The 26358-nt window shown below is 36.8% G+C and overlaps 2 protein-coding genes across 3 annotated transcripts; one reads left to right on the forward strand and one right to left on the reverse strand.

Moving 5' to 3' along the window:
- On the forward strand, positions 1–19151 carry LOC143876106 (70 kDa peptidyl-prolyl isomerase-like). Of its 2 annotated transcripts, XM_077377748.1 has the most exons (14): positions 1–334; positions 454–540; positions 675–932; positions 1109–1189; positions 1422–1502; positions 6094–6288; positions 6521–6610; positions 6766–6941; positions 7094–7216; positions 7580–7726; positions 7807–7934; positions 8047–8167; positions 8880–8954; positions 18840–19151. In XM_077377748.1, the coding sequence occupies exons 1-14, from the start codon at positions 127–129 to the stop codon at positions 18843–18845; spliced, it is 1776 nt and encodes a 591-aa protein (XP_077233863.1). In that variant the 5' UTR covers positions 1–126; the 3' UTR covers positions 18846–19151. The 2 variants fall into 2 exon arrangements, with proteins under 2 accessions (XP_077233863.1, XP_077233862.1); XM_077377747.1 differs by lacking the exon at positions 18840–19151 and having other exon boundaries at positions 8880–9252.
- LOC143876107 (serine carboxypeptidase-like 15) lies at positions 18311–26358 on the reverse strand. The gene is made up of 14 exons (XM_077377749.1): positions 26151–26358; positions 25146–25291; positions 22177–22253; positions 21993–22112; positions 21794–21896; positions 21546–21583; positions 20290–20391; positions 19956–20036; positions 19718–19870; positions 19531–19602; positions 19057–19175; positions 18858–18971; positions 18686–18731; positions 18311–18569 (listed from the first exon to the last, which is right to left on the reverse strand). The coding sequence occupies exons 1-14, from the start codon at positions 26306–26308 to the stop codon at positions 18486–18488; spliced, it is 1413 nt and encodes a 470-aa protein (XP_077233864.1). The 5' UTR covers positions 26309–26358; the 3' UTR covers positions 18311–18485.

Below are 26358 nucleotides of genomic sequence, written 5' to 3' on the forward strand. Positions count from 1 at the left end.
TAAGTCCCCCTTTACTCCACTGCTTTCAAATTCGAGAATCAAACAATGTTTTCCTCATAACCCATTTCCATTCGGCAATTCCTATTCTTTTTTGCACGTTCTTTGATCAATTAGTCATTTACAGACATGTTATCAGCATCAGCTGCAAAAAACACTGACCTTTCTGTCATTGAAGACTCGGAAGAGTTAGATGAAGAACCAGGAGAGGAGATCGAATCAGCACCCCCTCTCAAATTAGGTGAAGAAAGGGGAATTAACAACTTGGGTTTGAAGAAGAAACTCCTCAAGGCCGGCCATGGGTGGGAAACCCCTGAATTTGGTGATGAAATTACTGGTAAAAAAAAAACCCAGACATTGAATTACATTATTCTTTATTTGTTAATTTTCAGTTTCTAGAAATGGACTTTTTTTCTTCTTTTGTTTTGTTTTGAAAATGTTGGATTTTGAATGCAGTTCACTATGTGGGTACATTACTTGATGGAAGTGTGTTTGATTCCACTAGAGATAGAGATGAACCTTTCACATTCAAGCTTGGTGGAGGTGAAATTTCAGTTCATGCCATTTAGATTTCATTTGGGATTTGAGTTTTACATTTCTTGATGTTATTCCTTTTATGGGTTTGTTTTGTTTTATATATTTGTGGGTTTTTTGTTTCTGCATTTTTGGGTTGTTAGGTGAACTTGTTACTGGTTTGGATCAAGGGATCATTACTATGAAAAGGGGGGAAACTTCATTGTTCACAGTACCTTCTGAATTACGGTCTGGAGATGTTGGTGCCGACGGGGTTCCACCCAATTCCGATATTCGATTTGAGGTTGAACTTATTTCTTGGATCACTGTCGTCGATGTTTGCAAGGATGGAGGAATTATCAAGAAGATTTTGTCAAAAGGGGAGAGACACGATCAGCCTGGTGATTTGGATGAAGTTACTGGTACTGTAAGAATTCGTAGTTCGAAGTTTCTTTGCATTCTGTGAGAAATAAGTTTAAGTAAATTTGAAGGAATCTTGTGAAGTTCGCAATTTTGAGCATCTTTTGATTTTGATTGTTTCCGTGGATTGGTTACTTACTACTTAAAGTAATGCTTGATCTTTTCACTGTTCTTTCAGTGAGGTACAAAGTGAAGCTGCTTGATGGATTACTTATTGCCAAGACATCTGAAGAAGCATTGGAATTTTGTGTCAAAGATGGTAATGCACAACTTTCATCTAGCAGATACTGAAACTAGTTTGTTAACTGACAACAAATAGGCTATATTGCTATCCTAATTTTATTACTAATGATAGTTTTGATATATTGGTGGCTCATGGTAAAAAATAGTGTGATGCTCTGAGATCATGAAATGAAAATCGTAATAAAATGTCATGTGACTGCATTATTTTGATTTCATAATCAGAATTCTGATAAATCTGTTTGATTCAGGTCATTTTTGTCCAGCATTAGTGAAGGTTATCAAGACCATGAAAAGGGGAGAGAAGGTCATGTTAACTGTTCAACCTCAATGTATGTCCTCTTATTATTACTGGTGACCTGATGTCCTGGAGGTTTTGTTGTTTAATGTAGTTTTATTTCACCAGTTCTCTCAAAGATATATGCATTCAATCTGAATGCTTTTGTTCATAGTAGGTTGACCAGTTGAAAATGAAGTTAAATTACCCTTGTTTCATATAAACATTCAATCTAGAGCTTTTTTTTGTGTTTAAAATTGGTCAAAACACTACATACATAAATTGGTCAAAACACTACATACATATTGTTTAATTACTATCATATCTGGGATAGAAGTAGTCACTCCATATGAGCGCTATGTAGTGGACAATGCTATTGTTATTATCAGATAGATTATTTCTCTGTTAATTGGTTGAAGCCTATTCAGGAGAGTGAGGGTATCCTCTTTCCTTAGCAGTCGGTGATGGCCCACTTTGAGCTGCTCAGAGGGAGGACTTTCCGATGTTGTGACAGTTCGACTATCCACTAATAAAATGGAGTTAAACTCCATCACAGTGGACACCAGTCCATGGTAAGAGATTACTCCGCTATCATTGATTGGCTAAAGAAAGTACGGTACGGAGAGTAAAACTTTCTTTGGGTAGCATCCCATTATGGTGCGAGTTTTCTCAATATTCTAAGAGAAGAAGTTGTGTGGACCCGGTGTAAATGACAGTATAGAATTGCTACTTGAAGAGACTTGGCTCTCTTCTTTGAGCTGCTCAGAGGGAGGATTTTCCCATGTGGTGGCAGTTGGACTCTCCATTGTTAAAATGGAGTTTTGGTGAAGGAGACTTTTGGTGAAGTTGACCAACAGAAAACCTCCATCCTAAGCCACATTGATAGGCTCGAGTGCCCAAATGAAGAAAGACTGCTTTCCCCTGATGAACAATCGAATAAAACTCGCTTACAAGAAGAATATAACCAAATCATCCAACAAAAAGAGGTGAAATAGAGACATAGGTCAATAACTAATTGGCTCAAAGAGGGGGACAAGAACACCGCTTACTTCCACAACATTGCTAGTGTGTGAAGAGCAGAAGACACAGCAATATAATCATGGCCCATGAGATTGAACGACCAAAGAATTGAGGGTTATATTCGATTTCCTTGGAAGTTGTCTCATTTTATGAAAGGCACTCCTTGGAGAATCGCTTCCTCCCTGTACTAGAAAATTTAACTTTCTTGGAGTTGAATGAGGAGTCTAGATCTCAGTTATTAAGCCCATTTTCAAAGAAGGAACTCAAAGATGCAGTCTTCTCCTTGAAAAAGGACAGAGCGTCAGGCCCATATGGTTTCTGAATAACATTCTTTCAGGTGTGTTGGAAATGGCTTAAAAAGGACTATATTAAATTTTTTGAAGAGTTCTATAATGGTGGTGCTATTAACTGTTGTACTGGATCTACATTCATTGCCTTGATTCAAAAGAAAGATGGGGAGGTTCGGTTGGTCGATTTCAGGCTTATTATCCCAGTAGGGAGTCCCTACAAAATACTAGCTAAAGTCCCCGCTTATAGGTTTAGGGCTGTGTTGGGAGAAATTATTTCTAAGACCCAAAACTCAACTCAACTCAACTAAGCCTTTGTCCCAAACTAGTTGGTGTCGGCTAATGAATCCTTAAGAAAATTTTCATGAAGAAGGTGAAAGGATCTACCCTGCTCAAATTGACTAAATCTACTCTTGACACTAGTTGGGTTCGTCTACATGGATCATTTTCTTCCATTCTATCCTATCCAATGTCATGTTCTCTGTTATGTTCCTAGCCCTCAAGTCTTTCCTCACTGTTTCTACCCAAGTTGTTTTCGGTATGCCTCTTCCTCTTTTTATTCCATCAACTTGGCATGAGTCACTTCCTCAAACTAGAGCATCCAAAGGCCTATGTTGAATATGTCCAACCCATTTAAAAATGGGTACATTCATTGTTATCATCCTAAAAGAGGCAAACCTGGAGTCTTCTATAAGGTGGACATGGAAAAAGCATACGACGAATTGGATCGACTACCTTCTGAGTAGGATGGGTTTCATCAGCATTTGGAGAGGGTGGATGAAGTGCATGTCGTCTTCATGGTGCTCGATTCTAATTAATGGAACCCCAAAAGGATTTTTCTCAACTTAGAGAAGCCTTCGCTAGGGGGATCCTTTATCTCCATTTCTTTTTATGATAATACCGGAGGGGATAACCCGAATGATGGATAGGGCCAAGTCTAGAGGTCTAATCGAAGGCTTTAAGATTGGACAATCCGAGGTCGAAATATCGCACTTATCATTTTTAGTTTCCCGAACACGTTGAAGCTCAGAAACCTAAAAGCTGTGCTCAGGTGCTTCAAGGCAACCTCGAGTCAAAGGGTTAATTTCTCTAAATCTCTAGTTATGGGGGTGAGGTTGGAAGATTCAGATATCAGGATGTTCGTGGAGATTTGGGGATGCATAAAGGGGGAATCCTGAATTCGTACATTGGACATCCTTTGTATTTTGGTACTAAAAATCTTTGGGACCTAGTTGTTGAGAGACTGGAAAGAAAACTAGCCCGCCCTCCTGAAAAAGTCTCTGTTCTCTTTTGGCGTTAGAATCATGTTGATCAAGGCCGTCCTAGCAAATATCTCTCTATACTTTATTTTCTTATTTTTTTTCCCAGCATCAGTAATCCATAGAATAGAATAAGTACAAAGGAACTTCCTTTGGAGTGATAAAGCATATCATTTGGTTAACTGGGATGATGTCTGCAAGCCAGTCAAAGTAGGATGCCTTGGTATGAGGAAACTGGGCCTGATGAATAAAGCCTTTCTAGGAAGAACGATGTGGAAGGAGTGGGAGAAAATATTTGATTCTGGTTGGATAAGTAGTGTGGAATAAGAACTCTTTAAGAGGATTTCCCCACTCTTTAGAATGGCTACAGTCAAAGAGAGTAAGGTAGGCAACAACTTCAAAAGAACTAATGTAAAGGTGGTTTGGAACATTCGCTTCCAGATGAACTTCTTTGATTGGGAGACAATGTCGCCTCTGTTAGAATCTGGGTATGGTCACCTTGTGGCTCCTTCTCAGTTAGAACGTTCTTTAAGAGTCTGATCGCCCCTGTTCCCCCATCTCTGTTAGGTATGTCTGGGGTTCTCATGCTTTGTTGTGAGTTATTAACTTCTGTTGGTCTACCTGTCTCATTGTCAATCATTGTGCCATGTGTCTTGTAAATGTTGAATCTACGAATCATTTACTCATTCACTGTGGATTTACTTGTAAGCTCTGGTACTTCATATTTCGTCTTTTTTTGGAATTTCTTGGGTTCTACTTGGTCATATTGCTGGCCTTATTGAGTCATGGGTGGTCATCTCTTTGACTTACCAAGGAAAGATTCTTTGGAAACTTTTCTTTCTACTGTTCTGTGACAGGTTTGGAAGGAAAGAAACAAAAAAGACTTTAAAAGCATATCTAAGAGTGAGTACTATTTGTTGAGTCAGATCATTTAGGTGGTAGCTCAATGGGCTTCAGTCTGTTTATGCTTTTAGAGGAATCTCAGTAACGTCTTTCCATAGATCATGGGAGGAAATCAGTAAGAGGAAACACATTAAAGAGGGCCCGTGGAAAAAATGAGAACCATATCCTCAAGGAAAGCTGAAACTGAACTTTGATGGCTCGAATCTAGGCAATCCTGGACCACCTGTTATCGGGGATTTGTTGTGGGCAGCTGGCATAGGTTTGCTTTGGGCTTACTCGGGGCCTGTCGGCATAAAAATTTCTACTGAAGATGAGGTACATGCTCTTCTTCATGGGATCATACTATTGGATCTGATTCAGTTGGACCGGCTTATTATAGAGGGAGAGACTCTTAATGTGATTAGATGGTTGAGAGAAGATGTTAGTTACCCTTGGAGATTAGCCGACGCTATAGAAGAGATGTACGGTACCCTGGAGGGCTACAACATGGAGGTTCGACATGTTTGGCAATCTTCCAATTCAGAGACAGACACTCTAGCAGGTAAGGGCCTCAAAGGAGATAACTATATTTCTTAACCAGCTCTTGTGAGTTTTTGTTTCAGTCTTGAATTTTCAGACTCTAGTTTTGTGCCTGACAGCCCTCTATTGCTCTCTCTTTGCTGTTTTGTTTGTACCTAACCACCTCCATCATCGGCCTATGCCCTTGTCTTTAGTAAAATTTACATCATTAAAAAAGGTCTCACGGTCTTATTCATCGTTTATTTAAGTCAATTCGACGACTTTGCTGCTTGGGTTTTATCCCATTTTAGTTAAATGAGGGGCATATCCTTAGGGATATTTAGGTCATTTTTAGGGAATTTCAAATTCTCCTTTAAACAGTGTTGAACTACTCGCATGGACATGCTTGCAAGTTATACATAGCAGCACTATGGATATCCATTATGGACCATTGGACTTGAATCGAATTTCAACACTCCATGTCCCCATTCCACTGTTATATTGATTTTTTTTAAAGTCATTCCACTGCTATACTGATGTTGGAATTTACATTAATATTCTGATCATATAGTCTTTCATACATGATTTTACTTAATTCATATTTTTTTTTCATTCTCTTTTCATGACTGGTTTGAACCACAAGTCTAACACTCACTGCCATTTGGTAAACCATCTGCAGATGCATTTGGAGAGCATGGGAGAGATGCTTACAATGGATTTTCTGCTGTCCCCTCAAATGCCACGTTAAGCATTGATCTTGATTTGGTATCATTTAAACCTGTTATTGATGTCACTGGTGACTTGAATGTCCTGAAAAAGATTTTGAAGGAAGGAGAAGGCATTCATAATGCAAATGAAGGAGAGGCAGTTCGTGGTAAGCTTGCTGATACCTCCTTTAAACGATGATGAGTGTAAACCTTTCACTTTACACTTTTGAGTTATCATTTATCATGAAGAAGTTACTATTCTTTAAAAATTGAGTTGATTTTGCACCCAACCGTAGGCTTTGTCGGTGTTAACAGACTTTTTGGTTGAAATTGCTAATATTACATAAAATTTTTGAACTTATATAAATTGCCCAATCTTTGACATCGATCCTTTTGCAGTTAGGTATACTGCTAAGTTGGAAGATGGTACCATATTTGAGGAAAGAGGTCTCAATGGAGAGGAACCCTTTGAGTTTGTCATAGACGAAGGTCAGTTCTATCTCAACTTCCTTTACCTGTTCTTTACTTTCTTTGAACCATATGGGACTAAATCGCCCTAAAATAATATAGGAACTATCTTCCAAACCAATCACTCCAAATTTCCTTTTTTATTTTTTATTTTTTAATTTTGCTATTATATGTAGAACAAGTAATTGCTGGGTTCGACCGGGCAGCGGCAACAATGAAGAAGGGCGAGATATCTATTGTCACAGTTAAACCAGAGTATGGATTTGGGAATATTGAAGTTAAACGTGATCTTGCCATTGTTCCTGCATGTTCAATTGTATTCTATGAAGTTGAGATGGTAGACTTTACTAAGGTGATTGATCGGATCTGCTCGTATGGTCAAACAGCACAATTTAAAGTTTGTAGGCTTTATAAGAGATTGGCTAGGATAAATCTGTGAAAGTATAATATTTCTTTTCACATGTTCCTCTAAACAAAAATTCAATTCTTTGTGTAATATCACAGGAAAAAGAATCATGGGAGATGACTAGTCACGAGAGAACTGAGGCTGCTGGGAGGAAGAAAGATGAAGGCAACAGACTATTTAAGGGTGGCAAGTATCGGCAAGCTACAAAAAGATATGACAAGGTAGTTAATATCAAAGGTGGATGGAAGTGAACTTGTTCTGAGCATGATTTGAAATTTCAGATTTTGCCCAGGACCGACACTGAAAGTACCTGAATTTGAAATTACCGACGTCTCCAATATTTCCACCGAAATTTTAAGATTTCCGCCGAAATTGCGGAAATTGCCAAAATTTCAGCCTAAATTTCCGAAATTTCCACTGAAATCTTGTAACATACTGAAATTATTTTCAGTAATTTCACATGATTTCGGACGAAACTGAAAATTTTCTGTTTCCATTGTGGCCAAAACTGACACCGAAACCAACATTTAAAACCTTGGCTCTGAGTTCATAACTAAATTATAGATTGCTGTTATTTCTCTCAGGCTACAGATTATGTTAATGAAGATGGACAGTATGAGGAGGATGACCTAAAATTGGTGAAGTTTTTAAGAGTGTCTTGCTGGCTTAATAATGCTGCATGCAATCTTAAACTAAGTGACTTCCAGGAAGCAATTAAGTTATGTTCAAAGGTAACTGTAATTAAAATGGGTAATTGTTATGGATTACATCAACTAGTACCATTTATCAAATAACTGTTAACCACTTTCAGGTGCTAGATGTTGAGTCCTACAATGTGAAAGCATTGTACAGACGTGCACAAGCTTATATGGGGATTTTTGATTTGGACTTGGCTGAATTGGATGTCAAGAAAGCCCTTGAGGTTGACCCTCAGAACAGGTGAGCTGGAATTATACTAGTTCAATTTTACAATGCCTCTGTTATCATTTGGTTCATTAAGTTTCACCCATATATGATTAAAAGAAAGTATGCATTACATGATTCACTGAAGGGAGGTGAAATCAATACATAAGACGCTAAAGCAACTTCAGATGGAGTGTAATAAGAGAGATGCTAAGCTCTATACTAATATGTTCTCACGAATGAGGAAGGGCACAGAATTGGAACCAAAGGTAATGTTCTTTGGCATGAGAGGACCAAAATAGCTATATTTTTCCTCTTAAAACTGATATAGTAAAATATTTTCGGATTTCCTGAATGATGAAAATGTCCTAAATTTTTGAAAGGGAAATGATATCAGTACAACCTTGTTTTAATAATTGCACAAACACAGCTTTTCTTTTTTAATTGGCTTGTGAGAACTATTTGGGAACTGTAATAACCTTTGATGGCTCTTTGGTTAGTGCAAATATCAAACATGGTTGTGCTGATATCATGGCAAAATGAATTTTGGATTTCAGGAGAGACGAATACTGCAAGTCTTCTGTATACACTAGGATTCTTTTGTATTGACAAATATAACCATATTTTATGAAATTAGGAAGGTACAGAGAAGAAGAAAGCTCATGCTTTTATTCTTTTTCACAGGAGACTGAAAACTAGGCAACTTACCACCATTTTGGTTTAATTTGATAATCTTATGTTCGTTTCTTGCAAAGAATTCGGTCACTTTCCTTGTATTTGGGTTCCACTGTTTCATAAATCTATTTTCTAGAATTAACTCTTGTCGTTATGTTCTTATTAAATCAAAAGATATCATCCAACAATGTTTTTCATCTGGGAAGGATTGCTATGTATTATCTTTATGCGCGTTCTGATGGAGCATTGTTGTCCTGAAATTGCTTATTGTTCTTGCTAACCTGGAATTTTCAAATTATAATGCAGAGATTGAAGGTTGAGAAAACAGGGGATGAGAAGAAAGAAGAGGGGGTTGAGGCAATGGACATGGAAAAACTTTCAGTAAGTACAGTGCCACCCAATGATGAAATGGTGGTGGATTCTTGTTGATCTTTTTCAATTAGCCCTAAAGAGGATTTATTTATGGTGCTCAATCGGCAGCGCATAAGTTTTATAGTGGCATTTCTACATTTTTGGCTCGGGTACTGGCAAATATTTACAGAATCACCAATTCGCCATCACATATCATTCTATAGGTACTTGAAATTTATTGGACATTATCAGTGTAAGGCAAAGGCTTCTAGCTGTATGAAGTCATAACTAAGCAATGGAATGCCTCACTAGAGGTTTCTTACGTTCATTACAGCAGTAGTTTATTTTAACAACATGATGCAGTGAAATGCCTCACTGGATGGTAACAGCTGAGCCCCATTTCTGATCTTCACAATTCTAAACTGTAAGAAATCAGTCAATGGTGAGATGTAATGCCACAACCTTTTTACCTATGATTTGTGGACACGGACGCGGGTGTCGCTTGTCGACACTGACACGGAGTGTCGGACATGGCAAACCCCCAAAATTTAGAAACGGGGACACGGCTAAAATAGAAAGCTTATATAACCATAGTTTGTCGATATGAAATTGTGTGTAGAGTTTTGAGTTTTGACATGGATATGAGTTGTCTGACATGGCAACATCTAAAAATCTAGAAATGGTGACATGTACATACACATAAAATTATTAATTATTACACAAATATGTGTCCACGCGCCCACATTAACTCTAACAGTCCTAGCAATACATTTAGAAGTGTCCAAAGGAGTGTCGACACGTGTGGACATGCGTGTCGGACACGGCAGGACATGTGTGTTAGCAATAAATTCAAAGTGTCAGCTTAATCACAGCTTTTTACTAATGCTCCCCTTATGTGGAAACTTAACTAGATGTTTTGATCAGCCAAAAACGTTTGTTCAGAAACCAACCAAATCAATGGATTAATTTCCAGACCTGTCATGATTAATATAAATCTCTAGTTATCATTTAGGAAATTCAAGAGATATTCTGGAGTCATCTGGATCCCCATAAAACTTCTTCCACAGATTTATTGAGTTACATCTAGTTCAATTTCTCAGAAATGTTTTTTTTTTTTTGGAAATCTCTTCCTGCTATGTAGTTGACATCCTTCTGGTTCTTAGAATCTTGAATTCTGCTATTTGGTCGACATTTCCATGGAAATTATTGTAGACACCCCATTTTGACCGTACCCTAAACCTCACTTGTTTGAGCAAAACCCCACCAAACCAATGTTTTAAAACTCCAAATTTCACCCCAAGGTAGGTTAGGGTCCCAGCAAGGTCCCTGCAAAATTTCATCAAAATCCGAGAGCGTTTGCCTAGTGAACGAACCGAAGCAAGGTCGTAGTGTGAATACCTAGAAGGGGGGTGGATTATCCTAGAACGGTACTTAGCAGATTCCGGATGGGACACGATTCTTTCGTGCGCCTATCAAGTTTTGCGCAACCACGCGCCAATCATAAATTGGAGTGTAGATATCAGCCACCTCAGTTTTGCCTATAAATAGCAACCTAACCCCTTTGTTAAAAAAAAAAAGAAAAAAAGAAAAAAAAAAGAAAAATATTCGTATGAGATAGAGAGAGAGAAAAGGAGAGAGAAATTAGATCTCATTTTCCCAAACCCATATTTCCGATCGCCTTCTCCGGCTGACCTCCGGCCGAGCTCCGGTTGTATTCCGATCGTACTCCGGTCAAGCCTTCTACCTTGTGCTATCTGCATCTTCTTCTTTTTCAGCTATACCTCTTAGAAACCTAGATCTGTTTCTTTTCTGCATAAAGAACCCTAGCTCGTTTCCTTTTCCTCCGGCCTCATTCCGGCCTACCTCCGGCAGGCTTCGGTTATCACATTTTCTTGAGGGGATTCATTGCGATTCAAGAGGAAAAAGCAAATAGATTCATTTAACAAGTATTTTATCTTTGATTAGCGGCTAAATAGTTTATATGTTCAAAATCTCTACAAAATGTTATTTTTAACAAAATTTCAAAGGCTTCATGGTGTGAGTACATGGATATTCCTAGAAATAGTGTGATCTGTGCTATGGATTTATGTTTTACAGTTTAAATTCTGTTAGGTTTTGAGAAATTCGAAATGATTTTACAAAACTGGAGAACGAGATGATTTCTTGTATTTAATCCCTTATTGGCTGAGATTCTTTGTTAGAATGAGAAGTGTGTAAAAAGTGCTTGTCAAAATTGTGTAGATCGAGCTTTGAAATTTATCTCTTTATAAATTACCTGAAAGTTCTAGTGACTCTTCAAAAATCAAAGCATACGTTGAAGTGTTGCCCTAGATTCTTTTATCTGAAATTTTCTTAATAAGGAGATTGAAGATTTAGAAATTCTGACATGTTAATTTCTTAAGTTATCTTAACTATACAAGAAGGAAAGAGAAAAGAAAGGTTAGAGAATATTTGTGCTTGCAATCGGGATGTGTTTTTGTAACCTGAGATTCTTAAAAAGTCTTTTGGATGAGTTATTTGGAGTTTAAGTTTGTTGTGTCTTACATATCTGTGCTAATAGCCGTAGTCATCCATTCATTTGATTTGCTATACAAGTTATGTGTCATTTTTGTTTTTAGTCAGCTTTGTGCTTTACTGAATTTATCTTTCAGAATGTTGATTATACTGAATATGGTAACTTGGGTACAGAGTATGGTTATTAAAATTTTGATATTCTAATTAAAATATTATGATGTTGAGAGGTGATTTGAAGTCCTTTTGTATTTTTCAACTATTAGGTTAAAATAACTATGGTCAAATAAGAATTCTATGTAGGTTTTTATTTGTATTTTTTTTACAACTTTAATTTGAACTTCTGTTCAAATGATGCTTCATGAGTTCTGTGAAGGCCTGTTTGAATAGTCCTTAAATTAGTCTAGACATATGTTTGGGTGGTTGTGTTGATATTGAAATGGGGAAATATCTGCTTGATAGTGTCGCACGAAACCATGAGGGTCTTGTCTGAACATTCATGTTTTAATAGCTATTCAAAATCATTTATCCTTGGGTGTTTGGGTCAGATCTTTGAATTTGTGACTAGGAATTATAATAACTCATCAATTCAGTTTTCTTTAAAATAAAGAAAAAAATGATGAGTGAGAGTTGTGTAAATTCCCGGGTTTATATTGTTTAAACATTGAAATTTTTGATATGAGTACTTTATTCATGATGGAAGAAAATGTCCTTGTTGTTTTTTTTTAGGCTTATTCAGTTTATCTTTTCCTTGAAAATATGTTAAAAAAAATAAAATTATTGGGTGTGGTTCATTGTTCTGTTGCTGTTTAGAGACAAATAGTGAGAAGGATACGTTACCTCTTATCTTAATTTGTTTAGTTAATTGTACTTAGCTTCCTTTATTTTGAATGTCTTTAAAAAAGAGAGAGAGAGAATATTTGTATCATTATGCACTAGACTTTTCCTCCAAACTAAAATCCCTAGCTAGTTATTTTGACAGATGTATTCCCTTAGTATCCTACATATTGGACCATCAATTTTGCTATGAACCCAACTATCATATATCATATATCTTGGTGGAGAAGCTGTGTATAGATGAATATTAGGTTGAGGATCATATGGTTGCAGGTGGCTTTAAAATTCAAATTTCGCCAATGCCTATGTCTTCTCTCATGTATTCCATGGAAACATTAATACATGACCTTCTTTCTCGAGCTTAATTAGTTTCCTTTTGATTCTCTTCTCATTTTAGTACTTTGGGTTTGTTGGTAGGGAGCCCCATTTTTTTTTTCTTTCTTCTTTAAACAAAACGGAGATCTGTTTTGCTTGCATCTTATTAGAGGTCTCACTATAGATGTTTGTCATCCCTAATCTCCTCATAAGAGATTTCACATATGCCTTTTGTTGGAGACCCAGTTGCAACCATTAATGAGAGGTTGAGAATTCTTCCACTTTGGTACTGATTCTAGTGCTTATTTGAGATTCCTAAATTATTAAGTTTCATTGTTTTCCTTGTTTCCTTTCTTCATTTATACTCTATTTCTTAGGACTAATTTCATTATTATTTCTATTAAAATTTTACCCTGTTAGCCGCTAGCCCACGGAGATTTGATCGTCACTATCATTACCCTCTTTGATCATAGCTCAACCAGAGAGATTTGAGAATTAGAGTCCTACTTGATCTAGTTTTTTTTAAGATCTCAGACATGGTAGCTGTAATAGTTATGGAGTGTAGATTTTTGTTTAGACTCTGGAAGTTGAAATTTCCAGGTTGTGATAGAGGTTTATGACTTGTGATTCATTTCTATGGGCTCGAATTATGGTTAAAGAGCATATTGGCAAGAGCATCCTTCAGGTTGTGTTATTTTTCATGAGCTTAATTTGGGGTTTTATTGGTTTTCATGTGGACCATTTAATTTTATAAGGATATGGATCTCATCTTTATAAGTCTTCCTTTAGCCTTACATTAAGGTGTTTTGGAAATTGTGGTATACATGCTTGATCATTAGTTTATAAAGGGTGGTGTTTGTATATACTCTTAATTCTGTGTATAAGCATGTAATATGTTGTCATGACATTATCAGACCCCACGGTATAGTTTTATTTGTATTTCTTTGTAAGTTCAGAGCTTATAGGAGCATTGTTTTATGGGGTCTAAAAATTACTTTGTTTTGCATTTAATTATTAGAAATGATGTTGTCTCGGTAAAAACATAAAAAAACTTACTTTTAGGAGTTCAGCCTCATATTAGTTTAAGGATCATCATTTTGAATGAATCCAAGATCAAGTTCATGTCTTTAAATATTGAGATTTTAGACATTTGTTTTTCTAACCAGGCTGTTGAAGCAGCTTTATGAATTTATACTCTTATTTGTCTTAGATATGAGTTGAATTGGGTTAGAGTAGTAACCATACCTGTGTTGTAATCCATCAATACTAATGCTATTGAATTATGGTTATCATCATTATTTATGCTCATATATGAAAGATCTGTCATTTGTTGCTCCCCAGATTATGATAGGAAGAGGTGTATCACCCTTATTCATAGTCCTACTTTATGAAAAATTCATCATCCCTATAGCATAAATCACTGACATTATTTCCTTTTGAGTATAATTATTGTTAGTTTATGAAGAAGGTAAACGAGTATTTGACCCAAGTAATATGCCAACTTATTATGATATTTCTTATTACTGAATTTAAATTTAGGAGTGTGTTATTCATTTCAAATGTATAGAAAATGAACGATTAAGTCATGTGTTCTGTCTTCTTGATAAACCGGAGCTACAATATACTTCTCATTTTGAAAATTAAAATTTAAAGTTACGGTGGTGTTTTTTTTACAGAGCTTTAAAGTTTCATATAAAAGAAAAAGGGTAGATATAGCATTTCCCAAATTTAGTATGTTTTATTTCGGTTCTTCTGACTCTAATAATTTTTATTTGTTACTGTCCTTGTTTACTTTAGATGATAATATTATGTCAGTTCCCTTTATGTATATGTAATAATTGGTTTTTCCATGACATTTGGAATTATAGTAGTCCCCGACATATAGGCTAAGCCTGAAAATTCAGGATTCTCTTAATTTTGTGTTAGAGTCTTTGATTTGGAGTTTATCCCTTTTTCATTTGTCTTTTATGAAAAACGTGCTGAGACTGTTAGATGAGATTTCTTCCCTCACTGCGAGGGCGATGAAGGTGATAGCCCAAGCCCATCTTTTAGGGACCTGCTCGGTCATAGTAGCACTCCCCTCTTTTTGTTTAGTAGGCTTACCTAGCCTTTTAGATGTTTTAATCCTTTTTAGAAACCTTTGTCTCATTGCAAGAGCAATTATAAGGTTACTTGGAGCCCCATATGAAACATGATTTGTCTCATTTGTTTTAGGGGTGTCTTTTCCTTTTGACATGTTTTTATCTGATTGACGTTCCACTCGTTTGTGATCATGCTAGTTTACTTGTTTGTGACCACGCTGGTATACCTGTTTGTGAGCACGCTAGTTTACTTGTTTGTGAATCGCAAATGTTTACTTGTTTAGTGTTTTTATCTCGGAATAGTTCGATCCGAACTACGTTGGCTTGATCCCTTTCCACGGGGTATGTAGTGCAGCTTGGGATTCACATCCCAAGTCCAGCCAAACCTTTAAAAATAAACATTTTAAACCTTCAAAAAATATAAAATTCCTCAAAACCTTTTCGAAAAGATCTTCCCCTAGAGTTAGGAGTATGTCCTAGCTGTTTAGGGTGTTTTAGAGTTAGGAGGCTGTCCTGACTTATATTGATATGGTGTGTCCTGTCGTGTGAGTGTCCCTAGAGTTAGAAGGCCTCGAGTCGATCGGTTAGATATGTAGTCGAACCGATGGCTAGACTAGGAAGCATATAGTCAGCCCATGGTTTTCATTAGGTTGCATAGCCTGGATACACATAGGATATAGGGCCCACCTGCATTAGCTTAAGGCTAACCAACTTGCATTAGTTAGGGCATATAGAGTCCTAAAAATTACAATTCATATGAACTTAAACAATGATACAAAAAGCTTTAAAAATCAGTCGAGTCTAGTGGATCGAGTCTAGGATAGCGGTTCTAGATGGTTAGACATTGTAGTTTAGAATAAGTCATCGAACTACGTTGACTCCGATTCTTCTCGAGGCCGGGATACGTAGAGCAGCTGGGATGGACGGCCATCTTGGTCCGAGTCAAGTCCTGCATTAGAGTTTTAGGATTTGTCTTATCGAGCTGTGTATAGAGTTGAATTATGTTGTGTGTTTTGTTGTGTTTTCTTACTTTCATGTACAGATCCTATACTTTTAGCTATAGCATGCATGCATTTGTCCACCGGAACTTAGACACTCATTAGAAATGTCACTCATAATCTAGCTATGCTTAGGTGGCACACTTCTTTCATTTATCTTTTGTATGCTTATTATTTCTATTCTCAGGAAATGCATGCTTAGGTAGACGACTCCTGAGGATTGTTCCCATTTCATATGATTTTGCCTAAAATTCCTTGAAATTAATAAAAATGGTATAAGAGACCAAGTGTTCGCACTCGGGCGAATTGGGGGTGCTCTTCAGATCTTCTCCATTCGTAATCAGGCACGAACCCATTCATTTCTGGTTATCCATGGTATACAGAGCATATTTGTTTAAGGATCCATGGCCGTATACCATGGATGGCGACTCTGAGTTTGTTTAGGTACGTTTCGAATCCGGACTTGTTCCCGAATCGAGAGGTATCTCTTTATATAGTCACCCGTGCTATGCTATGAGGGTGGCAACTGTTTCGAGAGTTCCTTGGTATAGCTCTCCTTCACGTGTGGATGATCCAAGAGGCCGCTAGGGGCTCGCCCCCACCTCTCTCCCTGATCGGGGTCCACAATTATCTGTTAATCTTTCGTGTCGACCCATAAGATGTGGCTGAGCCAGTTGTCAGTTCAGTGGCTGCGGCTGGCCACGAGACAACCTGCTGTCATTTTCTTTAAGCGAGGCCCACAAGACATGGGTGTGGCCCTTGGTCGGTTCCATAGTAAGGCAACCCACCACATGGTACAACACTAGGTTAGATCTTTCAAGTTATATTAAAAATTGAATGTTGGTGCAATTTATGCTGGTGTTGTTGGTTTTCTAATTTTTAAAATTTTTTCAATAAATTATTGCGGCATTCCATCTTTTAATGAAATATTTATACTTGTAATGTATTATTTTACATATCTATTAGGCTAGATCTGTCAAGTTATGCATGTTTTTCTTCATTTTATTTATTATCTTTATTTCTTTTTTAATTTTAATTTTATTTAACATATGCTATTTTTTAATTGTTAGAGAGGTAGATATGCTTGTTTTGAGCACGATCCACATATGTATCAGTTTATGTGCCCTTTTTTCTATTAACTTTTTATTTTTAATAATTGTCTTTTTTGATATTTTTGAAAATTTGAGCTAGATCCATGTGTGCACATTTTTTCTTGTTTGTATTACTATTTTTTCATTACTTTTTTTTTACTACAGGTCATGTTACTACTTATGTAATTATGTGAGGGGTTTCCTTTTTTCTTTTTGTTTGATCATTTATGTAGCTAATGTAATTGCCTCTCGCTTTTAGTTCTAGTAGTCACCATCTCCCAGCAGATGCACTTGCTAGTGCAGTATAGGTAGCGTTAAAGTTGTTAAATCATAATTTTTAGTTAAATATGCCATTATAAAAAATAAAAGTAAAGACAAAAACCTTGTCGAAAGATCACGTAAATCACAACTGGATGTTTAAACAATTTCATGCAGGAGGTCTATGAGGTCAAGTGTGCAGATGATGGGGAGTAAAAAGGTTGGGTTGACTTGGGATTTTCTCAAAAGGCATGGGCTTGATTTTGAGGGGACATTTAGGAAGATGACAGTGGGGTGTGTGTTAATTACTTCAACAGCTACCAAGGGATGGAAGCTGTGATTGATGGATGCCGATATGCATTTTTCTATGGTGATCTAGAGAGAGAAATCCTATGATACAACCACACGTTACATGTTCAAGCTGAAGTGTTTAATGCCTTAACAGGCATTGAGAGTTTGGTATGGGGAAATTATTGAATTCTTACTTTCCAATTATGACAAGGTGACTTTGTAGATTTGAGTTTGTTTGCAAGGAAGTTGGTGGCAAGATAACCCTCATGTTCCCCTCAATAACAAGTTTATCGCATTTAAATTGATTTCTTTTGTATAGAAGCAGTGCCCCTTTCACAAGACCTTGCAGAAAGAGATTATTCTATAATTGAGAAATGGTTTCTTGACCATCTCTTTCATCACCTTTTTTCTTTAGAGCTTGGCTTTTGGTTTCCATTCCGAGACCGAATTCCATAGAACCCACTCATGTTCTAGTTTGATGCCCAGTTCTGACCTCGTAGGGTTTCAGTTGGCATGCCCGATTTTTCAGCTATGGGCATTTATCGTGCTGTTTGTGTGAGTCCCACAATCTCCATTTTGAATGTTTGCTGGTCTACACTTTTTGTTAATGCTCCGAGTTTGTGGAAGTCATCTGTTGCTCTGTACTATCAATGACGACAGTCCCACAACCTTGCAGTTAGTATTAGCAATGCTAACTAGGAGGTTGTTTATCTGAATTTGAACTCTCGATTTTCCATAGTATAAGTTCTTTAAATTGACTGTTGACGATCTCTTGTTATCTTTTCAAATTTGTTTAATCTCACTTTCTTGACCACAAGTTCCTGAAGCAAATAGTTTCTTTGAATTTTGCTGTATAATAGTGAAGTTGAATGAAACAACTACACTTGAGGGGTCTCTGTTCCCTTTGAGATGCTATATGATTGGTAAAAGATTTTGAAAATACAAAAGCTGTAGAGGTTTTATTACTCCAGTGGACGAATCCTAGAGAAAACTTGAGCTTGGGATTATAAATAATACTATGATTAATATATGGGCAGTAAAGCCCTGCATGCTCTACAATGCTATATTTTAACCCATAGGTAAGTGTAAAATAACCCTATTTGCTGACAAGATGGTATAGTGATCTTATTGGGCTAAGCAATGAGTCCTTGGGGATTTGATCTTTGAAATGGGTTTTAACTACAGGGGATTATGAGAAATCCACCTCTGCAACATAGCAAGGCATTCCTTAGGCTTGTACTCTGGAGCTGTGTGACCTGCTCCCTGCATACAACATAAAGACAAACACTATATGAGATATCCATTCTATTTCCAGTCACTTTCCTTCAATTCCATTTGAATTTGAGACATAGTTTGGTAGAGGTGATTGAATTTCTTGCCTTCACAGTCGCAAACGTCAAGTTGTTGGAGTATGTCCTTGTGTATCTATGAGACAAACATACCAAGAAATCATTAGATACTATAATCTATAATATTTTTTGTTGAATTCCAACTGTCATTTTGAATTTGAGTTGTTCTGAATTGATCTGCAAGAGATGAATGTGGACTCACCCTGCAACGTCGCCATCAACGGACCATGATCGCCAGTCATCAACAATGGAGAAATTGAGAGATCTTACCCATGCTTGCGTGCCCACAAATGGTACCGTCATGTCATGATCACCACTGTATTGTGATATATAGAACTGGTGTTAAAATCATGTTTCTAGTGTACATAGACGAGAATTGTAGCAAAAATAGATGTATTTACCTGTATACGAGAGCTCGGTAACCTCTACTGGTTAGATTGAAATGATAATCTAGGCTACTTCTGACATCTTTTGTAAAAGTGAGGCCATAGTTGCATCTCTCCCAGTTTCCTATTGTTCCCTGTTTATCATTATAATTCTTTATATCGTTATTATTATTCAACGAATGATCCATTGTTTATCACTTCACGCTCCGTTAGATGGTAAAATGGGCGTTAAATTTGTTTGACACCCATTATACGTCGAAGGAAACAGAGATTTCAGTGAATCTTCAGGCAAGTAATATTATTGAGAACTGTTGATCTTGATCCAACATTTTATCTTGAAACAGATAGATGGTTGTAACATATGGTGTTAGGCAGTTTTTGGAATTACTTATACTGAAAATTCGGTGTAACCGATTTACGCCAATTCTTCCACTTATTATTGTGCTTTAGTGTACTTATATTACCTGTTAAAAGGTTGGGGAATTATACCTTGCGGATTTGTATAGCCTCTCTTACAGTATTGTTGTTTGCCCAGTCATAGGAAAGCAGATAGCCATAGCTCTGTTGAAAATATTGGGTTAGCTACATAGTTTTTTAATTTATATTGGAAGCTCACTATGGTATCTTTACTCTTAAGAACAGCATAAGAGTGTTTAAGAGATAAACAGAGACTTACCCTACAGGCAGAAGGAGGAGGGGATTGTGAGAGTAGGAATTCTCTGTTCTTTTCCTCAAGGGATCTTCTTTCTTCTACCATTTCATTTGGCTTTGGGGATGCATAAAAGCATAAGGGTTCCAAAATGTGGACTGTATTGATTCCTTTAAGGCACTGCATTTATCAAAATGTCACCTTCACACACTATTTACCAAACAAAACTTGGAGATAAAACTTTGTAAATACAAAGGTCTCATACCTGATTTATTGCTTGAATATCCTTTGCACACAATGCATTGCTTGGATTTGCAAAGTCTCCTCTACAACTTCTCTTAGCCGACTGAAATTCACATAAATTCACAAGCACCCAACCATGGTTTACAGAGTTTGAAAAATCAGGAATTGTTTGGGAAGAAATCTGAAAATTTTGGAATTTTTTTTTTTTTTTTTAACTTTTACTATGCATATATCTATAAAATTAACTAGATGCTTAAGGTGTGTGTATCTTCAGATCAACCGTCTTGATCATCAAACACGTGTTAGATGTAGGGTCATTATTTGTTCATAAAATGGGAGGAATTGAATTAAATCACCTCGAAGAGTTCCTCTGATATGAGCCCCATTCCGTGCACAAATGGTACCAACGAATTTGAATCGAATTTAGGATCTGTTCCTGGGTTTCCTACGAAATAACCCTAATACAATATCAAGTAACAAACCTTATATTAGCCATTGAATTGAAATAGATTTACATGAATTAGGAAAATGAGAAGGTGGGAAATTTGAAGTCTTCTTCATCAGGATGGGATGATCATAGCCGTTTGATCTGAAGAGGCATGATATCTGTATGGTTCCCCCCCCCAAATCAACGCCCCCCATCACTTCTTTAACACTCCGACCTATAGAGGTTTCTATAATGTGCAGTCCCTTATAGATCGGAGGGTTAAGATCATCCTATTGAGATGATTTATATATTATTACAGCTAATTTACGTCGTGGCCCAACAAATGAACGGTTTGGATCATCCTTTTGAAGTGGGCCGTACAGTACTTTTTTGTAAAATACTGGACTTCACGCTACCCACAGCATATAAAGTCTCATTTAAATAGATTAATGTTTTTTAATTTAGGAGAAAGTGTATCCAATGAAATACTTTCTTTACATGGCTCGGGTAATATATTTAGGGAAATGTTATCAGCACTACTGTATTTTGATGAGGGCACTCCGCACTTTATTAAGAGTACGGTATAGCCTGCACCATAGGATGATCCAAACCGTCCATTAGATGGACCACAGCCTAAATAGGTTGTGCCCCAAAATTTATTTCCATAGGTTGATCCTGACCCTCCGATCTGAATGCTAGAGGGTTGATCCTAACAGTCTATAGATCGGAGGGTCAGGATCAACCTATTGAAATAATTTTTGGGGCACAACCTATTTAGGCTGTGGCCCATCTAATGGACGGTTTGGATCATCCTATGGTGCGGGCCATACCTTACTCTTAATAAAGTGAGGAGTGCCCTCATCAAAATGCGGTAGTGCTGATAACATTTCCCAATAATTTATTTTTAGATGAAAATAAACTAATTTCTTCGTTACAGTGTTTACTCAGTGACTTCTCTTTGATCAAGTTATACGTTTTTTCATTTTTAAGGAGGCTCGAGTACGACCATATTAGATTGGTGGGGCAAACAATATCTTGAGATCAGATTGAGTCTGGCATGGTTAAATCATAGAGATAATGTTGCTAAAATCCCTTCAACGTTGTGAAACTTCAACTAATGAGAGACTAATCAACTTTTTTTTGGATTATCGTTACCCATAAGAATTTGTATCAAGAATCATATACCTTAAGATTGAGAATTGGTTCCTGGCCAGCTTCAATACCTGCAATACCATACATGAAAAGAATCAAAGAACATTATTCAATTGTTTAGAAAGAACATTATGTACATTCTTTGAAGAGCTCGGCCACCACTATCTAGGACCCCACCACCTTGACCGCTCAATTTTACCCTTATCTGATGATTGGTATAGTTCATTGATCATCATAGTGAGTCTAAAGAGGTCTCCATAAATTTGTTCAACAAAGATTACCATTAGATATTTCTTGACATAGAACTGGAACAGTTAGACCCGAGTACGAATCTCCTCCAACGTAGAGCGGATTCGAGAGGAATTGCGGGTGACTGATCAACCACTGCATCACAAATGAAACAGAAAAAAATTGACAATAAGAACCCTAGTATTCCCTTTTTTTCATAGATTTAAATGTGATCAAATGCAATTCCACCACCTTTCTCAGAAACTCATGGATTTCTTTAGCTGATTTAAAGTCTCCCATCTGGTAATCTCTTGAGGTAGTGTATGAAAATCCAGTCCCAACAGGTTGATCTAAAAAGATGATGTTGGCAACCTGAAAATCCACCATATAGTTCAGAAGCAAAAAAACATGTCAAAAGGGCTGCCAAATCTCATACCTTTGTCCATGAATATGGGTTCAACATAAAAGTAGGTAAGCTCCCATTATACTCCTTAACGTCGAATTGTAGAGGACCTACAAAATTAAACATGAACAATAAAACTCCATTGATCACTAGGTCTATTGGAATGTATTGATAACTTAGAGCGTTGTTTCCTTTTATTATGAGATCTTATTATTTCAAGTAGGGTATACTTCATCAAAGTGAAAAAAGGCTAGTTAAAAAAACATCTAACTTGGTCTAAAAAACAAGTCTTATGATGAGTTAGTAGTGTATTTAATACATATTTTTGAGATATTTTTGTAAAAAAAAAATTAGAGGTGAAGTCTTTTCAACTAGGATTATTTCCTCTTCTACTTTTTTGTCTTTCAATTTTTCATTTACCTTTCCCTCCCTAGTTGATATTAAACTCTTCTTATGTAGTTAGTGCAGAGGTGGGCTTTTAGGCTGCAGATGATGGTAAGGGTGATAGTTCTTGCTGGTGGAGAGTACAAATCGAGATTTCTCTCCAAAGTTGACTAAGCGAATTAGTTCGGGGTAGCTACACATGTGCATTGGTCATGATAATTGAGTCCGGCAGAGTCATATTCCCGTTAGATTAGATGGTACATAATTGGTATCTTAGAAGGCTAATGGTGGTTTGCAGTGACAGTAAACTCGGGAAGACACCAAAAAAATCATTAGGTGACTGAAAAACGTACAATGTTGGAGATTCTTGGGATAGTGTCTCGTGACTCACACTTTGAGTGTGGATCCATCCTTGTTTGACTAGGAGTGGGACCCTCTTGTTTTATTTGCTAGGAAACAAAGGAAGATAGGACGTTTGGGGCTTACACTTAAAGTTTTCCTAGTTGGACTAGGGGGAGAGAGAGAGAGAGAGAGAGAGAGAGAGAGAGAGAGAGAGAGATTAATTATCTTCAGTCCTAACCTATGTAAGGCATAGAGTATCTTGTGGTACTGATAAAAGAGAAAAGTTAGAGAGAGGTTTTTTCTTGTGGTAGTAAAGACATCTTCAGTCCTGATCTATGGGTTTTTTCTTGTGGTAGTAAAGACATCTTCAGTCCTGATCTATGTAAGGTATAGATTGTCATGTGGTATTGGTATAGGAGAAAAGTTAGAGAGGTGTCTTCTTGTGGTGATAAAGACTGTTTTTTTCTTGTGGTGAGAAGAGATAGCTTTCTCTTGGTTATTTCCCTTGTCAAGAGAAGTGTATGATCGTAGTTGAAACTGAAAGAGAAGAAAAAAGGGGTATCGTATATGGGTTTTTTGTTAATCCAGCTGTAAACATGTATTGTTTCTTTCTCATAATAATGGAAGATCAGTTATTGCACAATCTTCCATTTGTGAGTCTATTTGCATATTAATTAGCTTTCTAGCTACTACTGTTTGCATATTTATTATCTTTCGACTACTTTTTGCCTACTCTGATCAGATTTTGTATCGTCTCCTAGCTCCATGGGCTTGAAATTGAACTTTGAAAGCATTTTTACAAGAGAAAAATCATGATTTTTCCGCGATTGTTTCCATCCTGTACAATTTCCAATAATCCCATCTAAATTTTCAGCTTTTCGTTATTTGTGGAAAGTTATTCCAAGTTGTGGTCGCCATGCAAGTATCTTATCGTACCCTTCTTGTACGGTGGAAGTACCAACCTTGATATTTGATCCAACAGCAGCTTCTCAAAAAGTGAGCTGCTGTTGGATCAAATATCAAGGGTGGTACACCTACCGTATTGTTGGAAGGCCTTACACCATATAAAAAATTCACTTTTTCTAATCTATCAATGTACTTGCAAATAATTTGGCATGTTATATATTTAAGAGATATTTGAGAAAATTATAGCACACCTATAAGAGTCGGGTCATGTTTCGAGCTTTGAGTTTTTTTTTTTTCTTTAAACCCGACGGATCTAAATCCGACCCAACCAGTCGAGGTTTTCAACTTGAAACCCAACCTGACCCAAGACCCATGATTTCTATACCCGACCCATGTTATTTTCGGGTCTGGTCGATGCGGGTTGGGTAAACCCGACCCAAGTTGCAACCTTCAGTGGTTATATATATATATATATATATATATATATATATATATATATATATATATATATATATTTCTTTGTTGTTGAAATTCATTTTTGTTTTTGCTTGGACGGCTCCTTCGACCAGAAAAAACCAGACAAGACATTTCTCCTGTAAAATAATAATATCACACCAGAAAGTGCAATAACATTCAAAGGTGGCCAATATTGTCAACACTTTTTGTATGTGCATCAAGTTTAATAAAAAAACGGTCTAAAGCTATTAGGTGACTAGTAACTTTCAAATGAGAGAAAACAACAAAATTCCTTGAACCTATTGGACATTTGACAAAACACCTTTACAAGTCATTTTTTTGTCTTTCTTCTTTGGTGGGTATGCTTGGGATTTGGGAAATAACAGCCTTTCAAAAATATTTTCAACTCTATCTTCATGGAATATTTCGATCAAATCATAAGTCTCGGGTATGCTCCCTGGAGACCAGTGATCGAATCCCACCTGGACTTGCCCGATGCACGTGGTTTACGGGCGATTGCGTGCATCCGTAGGGACTAGTCCTACTCCCGAAGGGGGTGGGGACATCCTACGTTATCAAAAAAAAAAAAACAAAAAAAAAAAAAAAAAAAAAAAAAAAAAATTACAAAACTCCATATAAAGCTAGTAATCACCAATACCCATTAAAAAAGAAGAAGAAATAGTATCATAATTATTTTGGTTTAATGGGTAATTAAAATAAAGATAAAAATTTCTGAGGTTTCGATCAACTTGATCCAAAAAGTTCTTGATAAAAGATACTAAGTTTTTCCTTAAAACCATATGCAATAATGCTTCTGATCATTGAATAAGGGTTCATCTTCTTGTTAAAACTTAAAAGTTTTATCAGCTTGGAATTCATGGAGTTTTTTGCACTTTTATTTCTGCAGTATTTACCAATTTCGTACACAAGACCACTAAATGCAGAGCAGCCTGGGCCTCCTGTGAGCCATAAGACAAGAGGATCCTCTTTTGGGTTCTTCTCCGACTGTATAAAGTAATAAAACAGTTGGTCTTCATTCTTCTCCCCAACACCTATATATCTGAAACGTCATACATGGATAGATATATTAGGCATGAAACAAGCAATTTACACCCCATTGTTCTGATTATCTTAGAAGATTTCTTTCATTGGCTTCCTCGGTAGGGGCGCAACTCAGGTTGGGTTGAGGCCTACCCTAGTGCAACCCGAGATAGGATTTCTTGAATTTTCCTCAACCATAACCCGACTTGACCCGAGCCTCACGGAGAATGGTCAACCCGAACCCCACCCACCTCTCAAGCCTAATTAACCCAACCCATCAAACTCGAATTTTCCAAATCGGGTTGGGTTGAGATGGGTTACGTTTTGATTGGCTTGGGACAAAACCAAAAGCTACAAAAAAAAAATGAAAAAAAAAGAGAAAGAAAGAAAGAAAGAAAAAAAGAACAAGTACAAGAAGAGCAGAGCCTAAGATATTGAAAATTGTAATAAACTTAGGGGACGGGCCAAGTGGGGTTTCCCAAGGCCTCAACCCTAACCCAACCCGAAATTAAATGAGATTGCCTTTTTCCGACCCAAACCAAACCCCACCAAAATCGAGTAGGACCCAAGTTGTACTTCCACCCTTATTTCTCTGTTCCAAAGTGCTTTAAGAAAGCCATGAGAAAGTATGACATGCTCGTATTCATCGTGTCCGATGAAAGTACCGCCTTGATATTTGATCCAACAGCAGTATCTTAAAAAGTGTGCTGCTGTCCGATCAAATATCAAGGGTGGGATGACGAATACAAGCATGTCTGCTCGTTCGTCATATGCTTTCTCAAAAGCATGAAATAAAGTGAAGGGTGCATCTATCATCTCCCAAAACCACTATATATAGAGTACTAAATGAAGATTTTTTTTTTTTTGTTGTAGCTTACCCAGTTTCAAGATGGAAAGGAAGAGGGCCTTGAAATCCCGGAAGATATCTGACCGTTGTGTACGAGATTGCAAGCCATGATGAGGAAAGCAAAATCAGTAGAAAAAGGTAAGAGGAATACATGTTTCTTGTTGGGGTTGAGGTTCTCTTTACAGCCATTTCCCTAACAAAGTATGAAATAAAGTATGAAATCTATGTTCTCGATAACT

The sequence above is a fragment of the Tasmannia lanceolata genome, unplaced genomic scaffold, assembly GCF_043159265.1.
Source record: "Tasmannia lanceolata isolate RefF3 unplaced genomic scaffold, GAP_Taslan_0.1 ptg000004l, whole genome shotgun sequence".
In the NCBI taxonomy this organism is placed as follows: Eukaryota; Viridiplantae; Streptophyta; class Magnoliopsida; order Canellales; family Winteraceae; genus Tasmannia; species Tasmannia lanceolata.

Excerpts from the sequence above, each read along its gene's own strand:
- LOC143876106 (XM_077377747.1), top strand. The coding sequence starts at position 127 with ATGTTATCAGCATCAGCTGCAAAAAACACTGACCTTTCTGTCATTGAA. Across the intron at positions 1,190-1,421 it reads GGAATTTTGTGTCAAAGATG|GTCATTTTTGTCCAGCATTA; the intron begins GTAATGCACAAC and ends TGTTTGATTCAG. Across the intron at positions 7,217-7,579 it reads CTACAAAAAGATATGACAAG|GCTACAGATTATGTTAATGA; the intron begins GTAGTTAATATC and ends TATTTCTCTCAG.
- LOC143876107 (XM_077377749.1), bottom strand. The coding sequence starts at position 26,308 with ATGGCTGTAAAGAGAACCTCAACCCCAACAAGAAACATGTATTCCTCT. Across the intron at positions 20,392-21,545 it reads AACCAATTCTCAATCTTAAG|GGTTATTTCGTAGGAAACCC; the intron begins GTATATGATTCT and ends ATATTGTATTAG. Across the intron at positions 19,871-19,955 it reads ATATTCAAGCAATAAATCAG|TGCCTTAAAGGAATCAATAC; the intron begins GTATGAGACCTT and ends TGATAAATGCAG.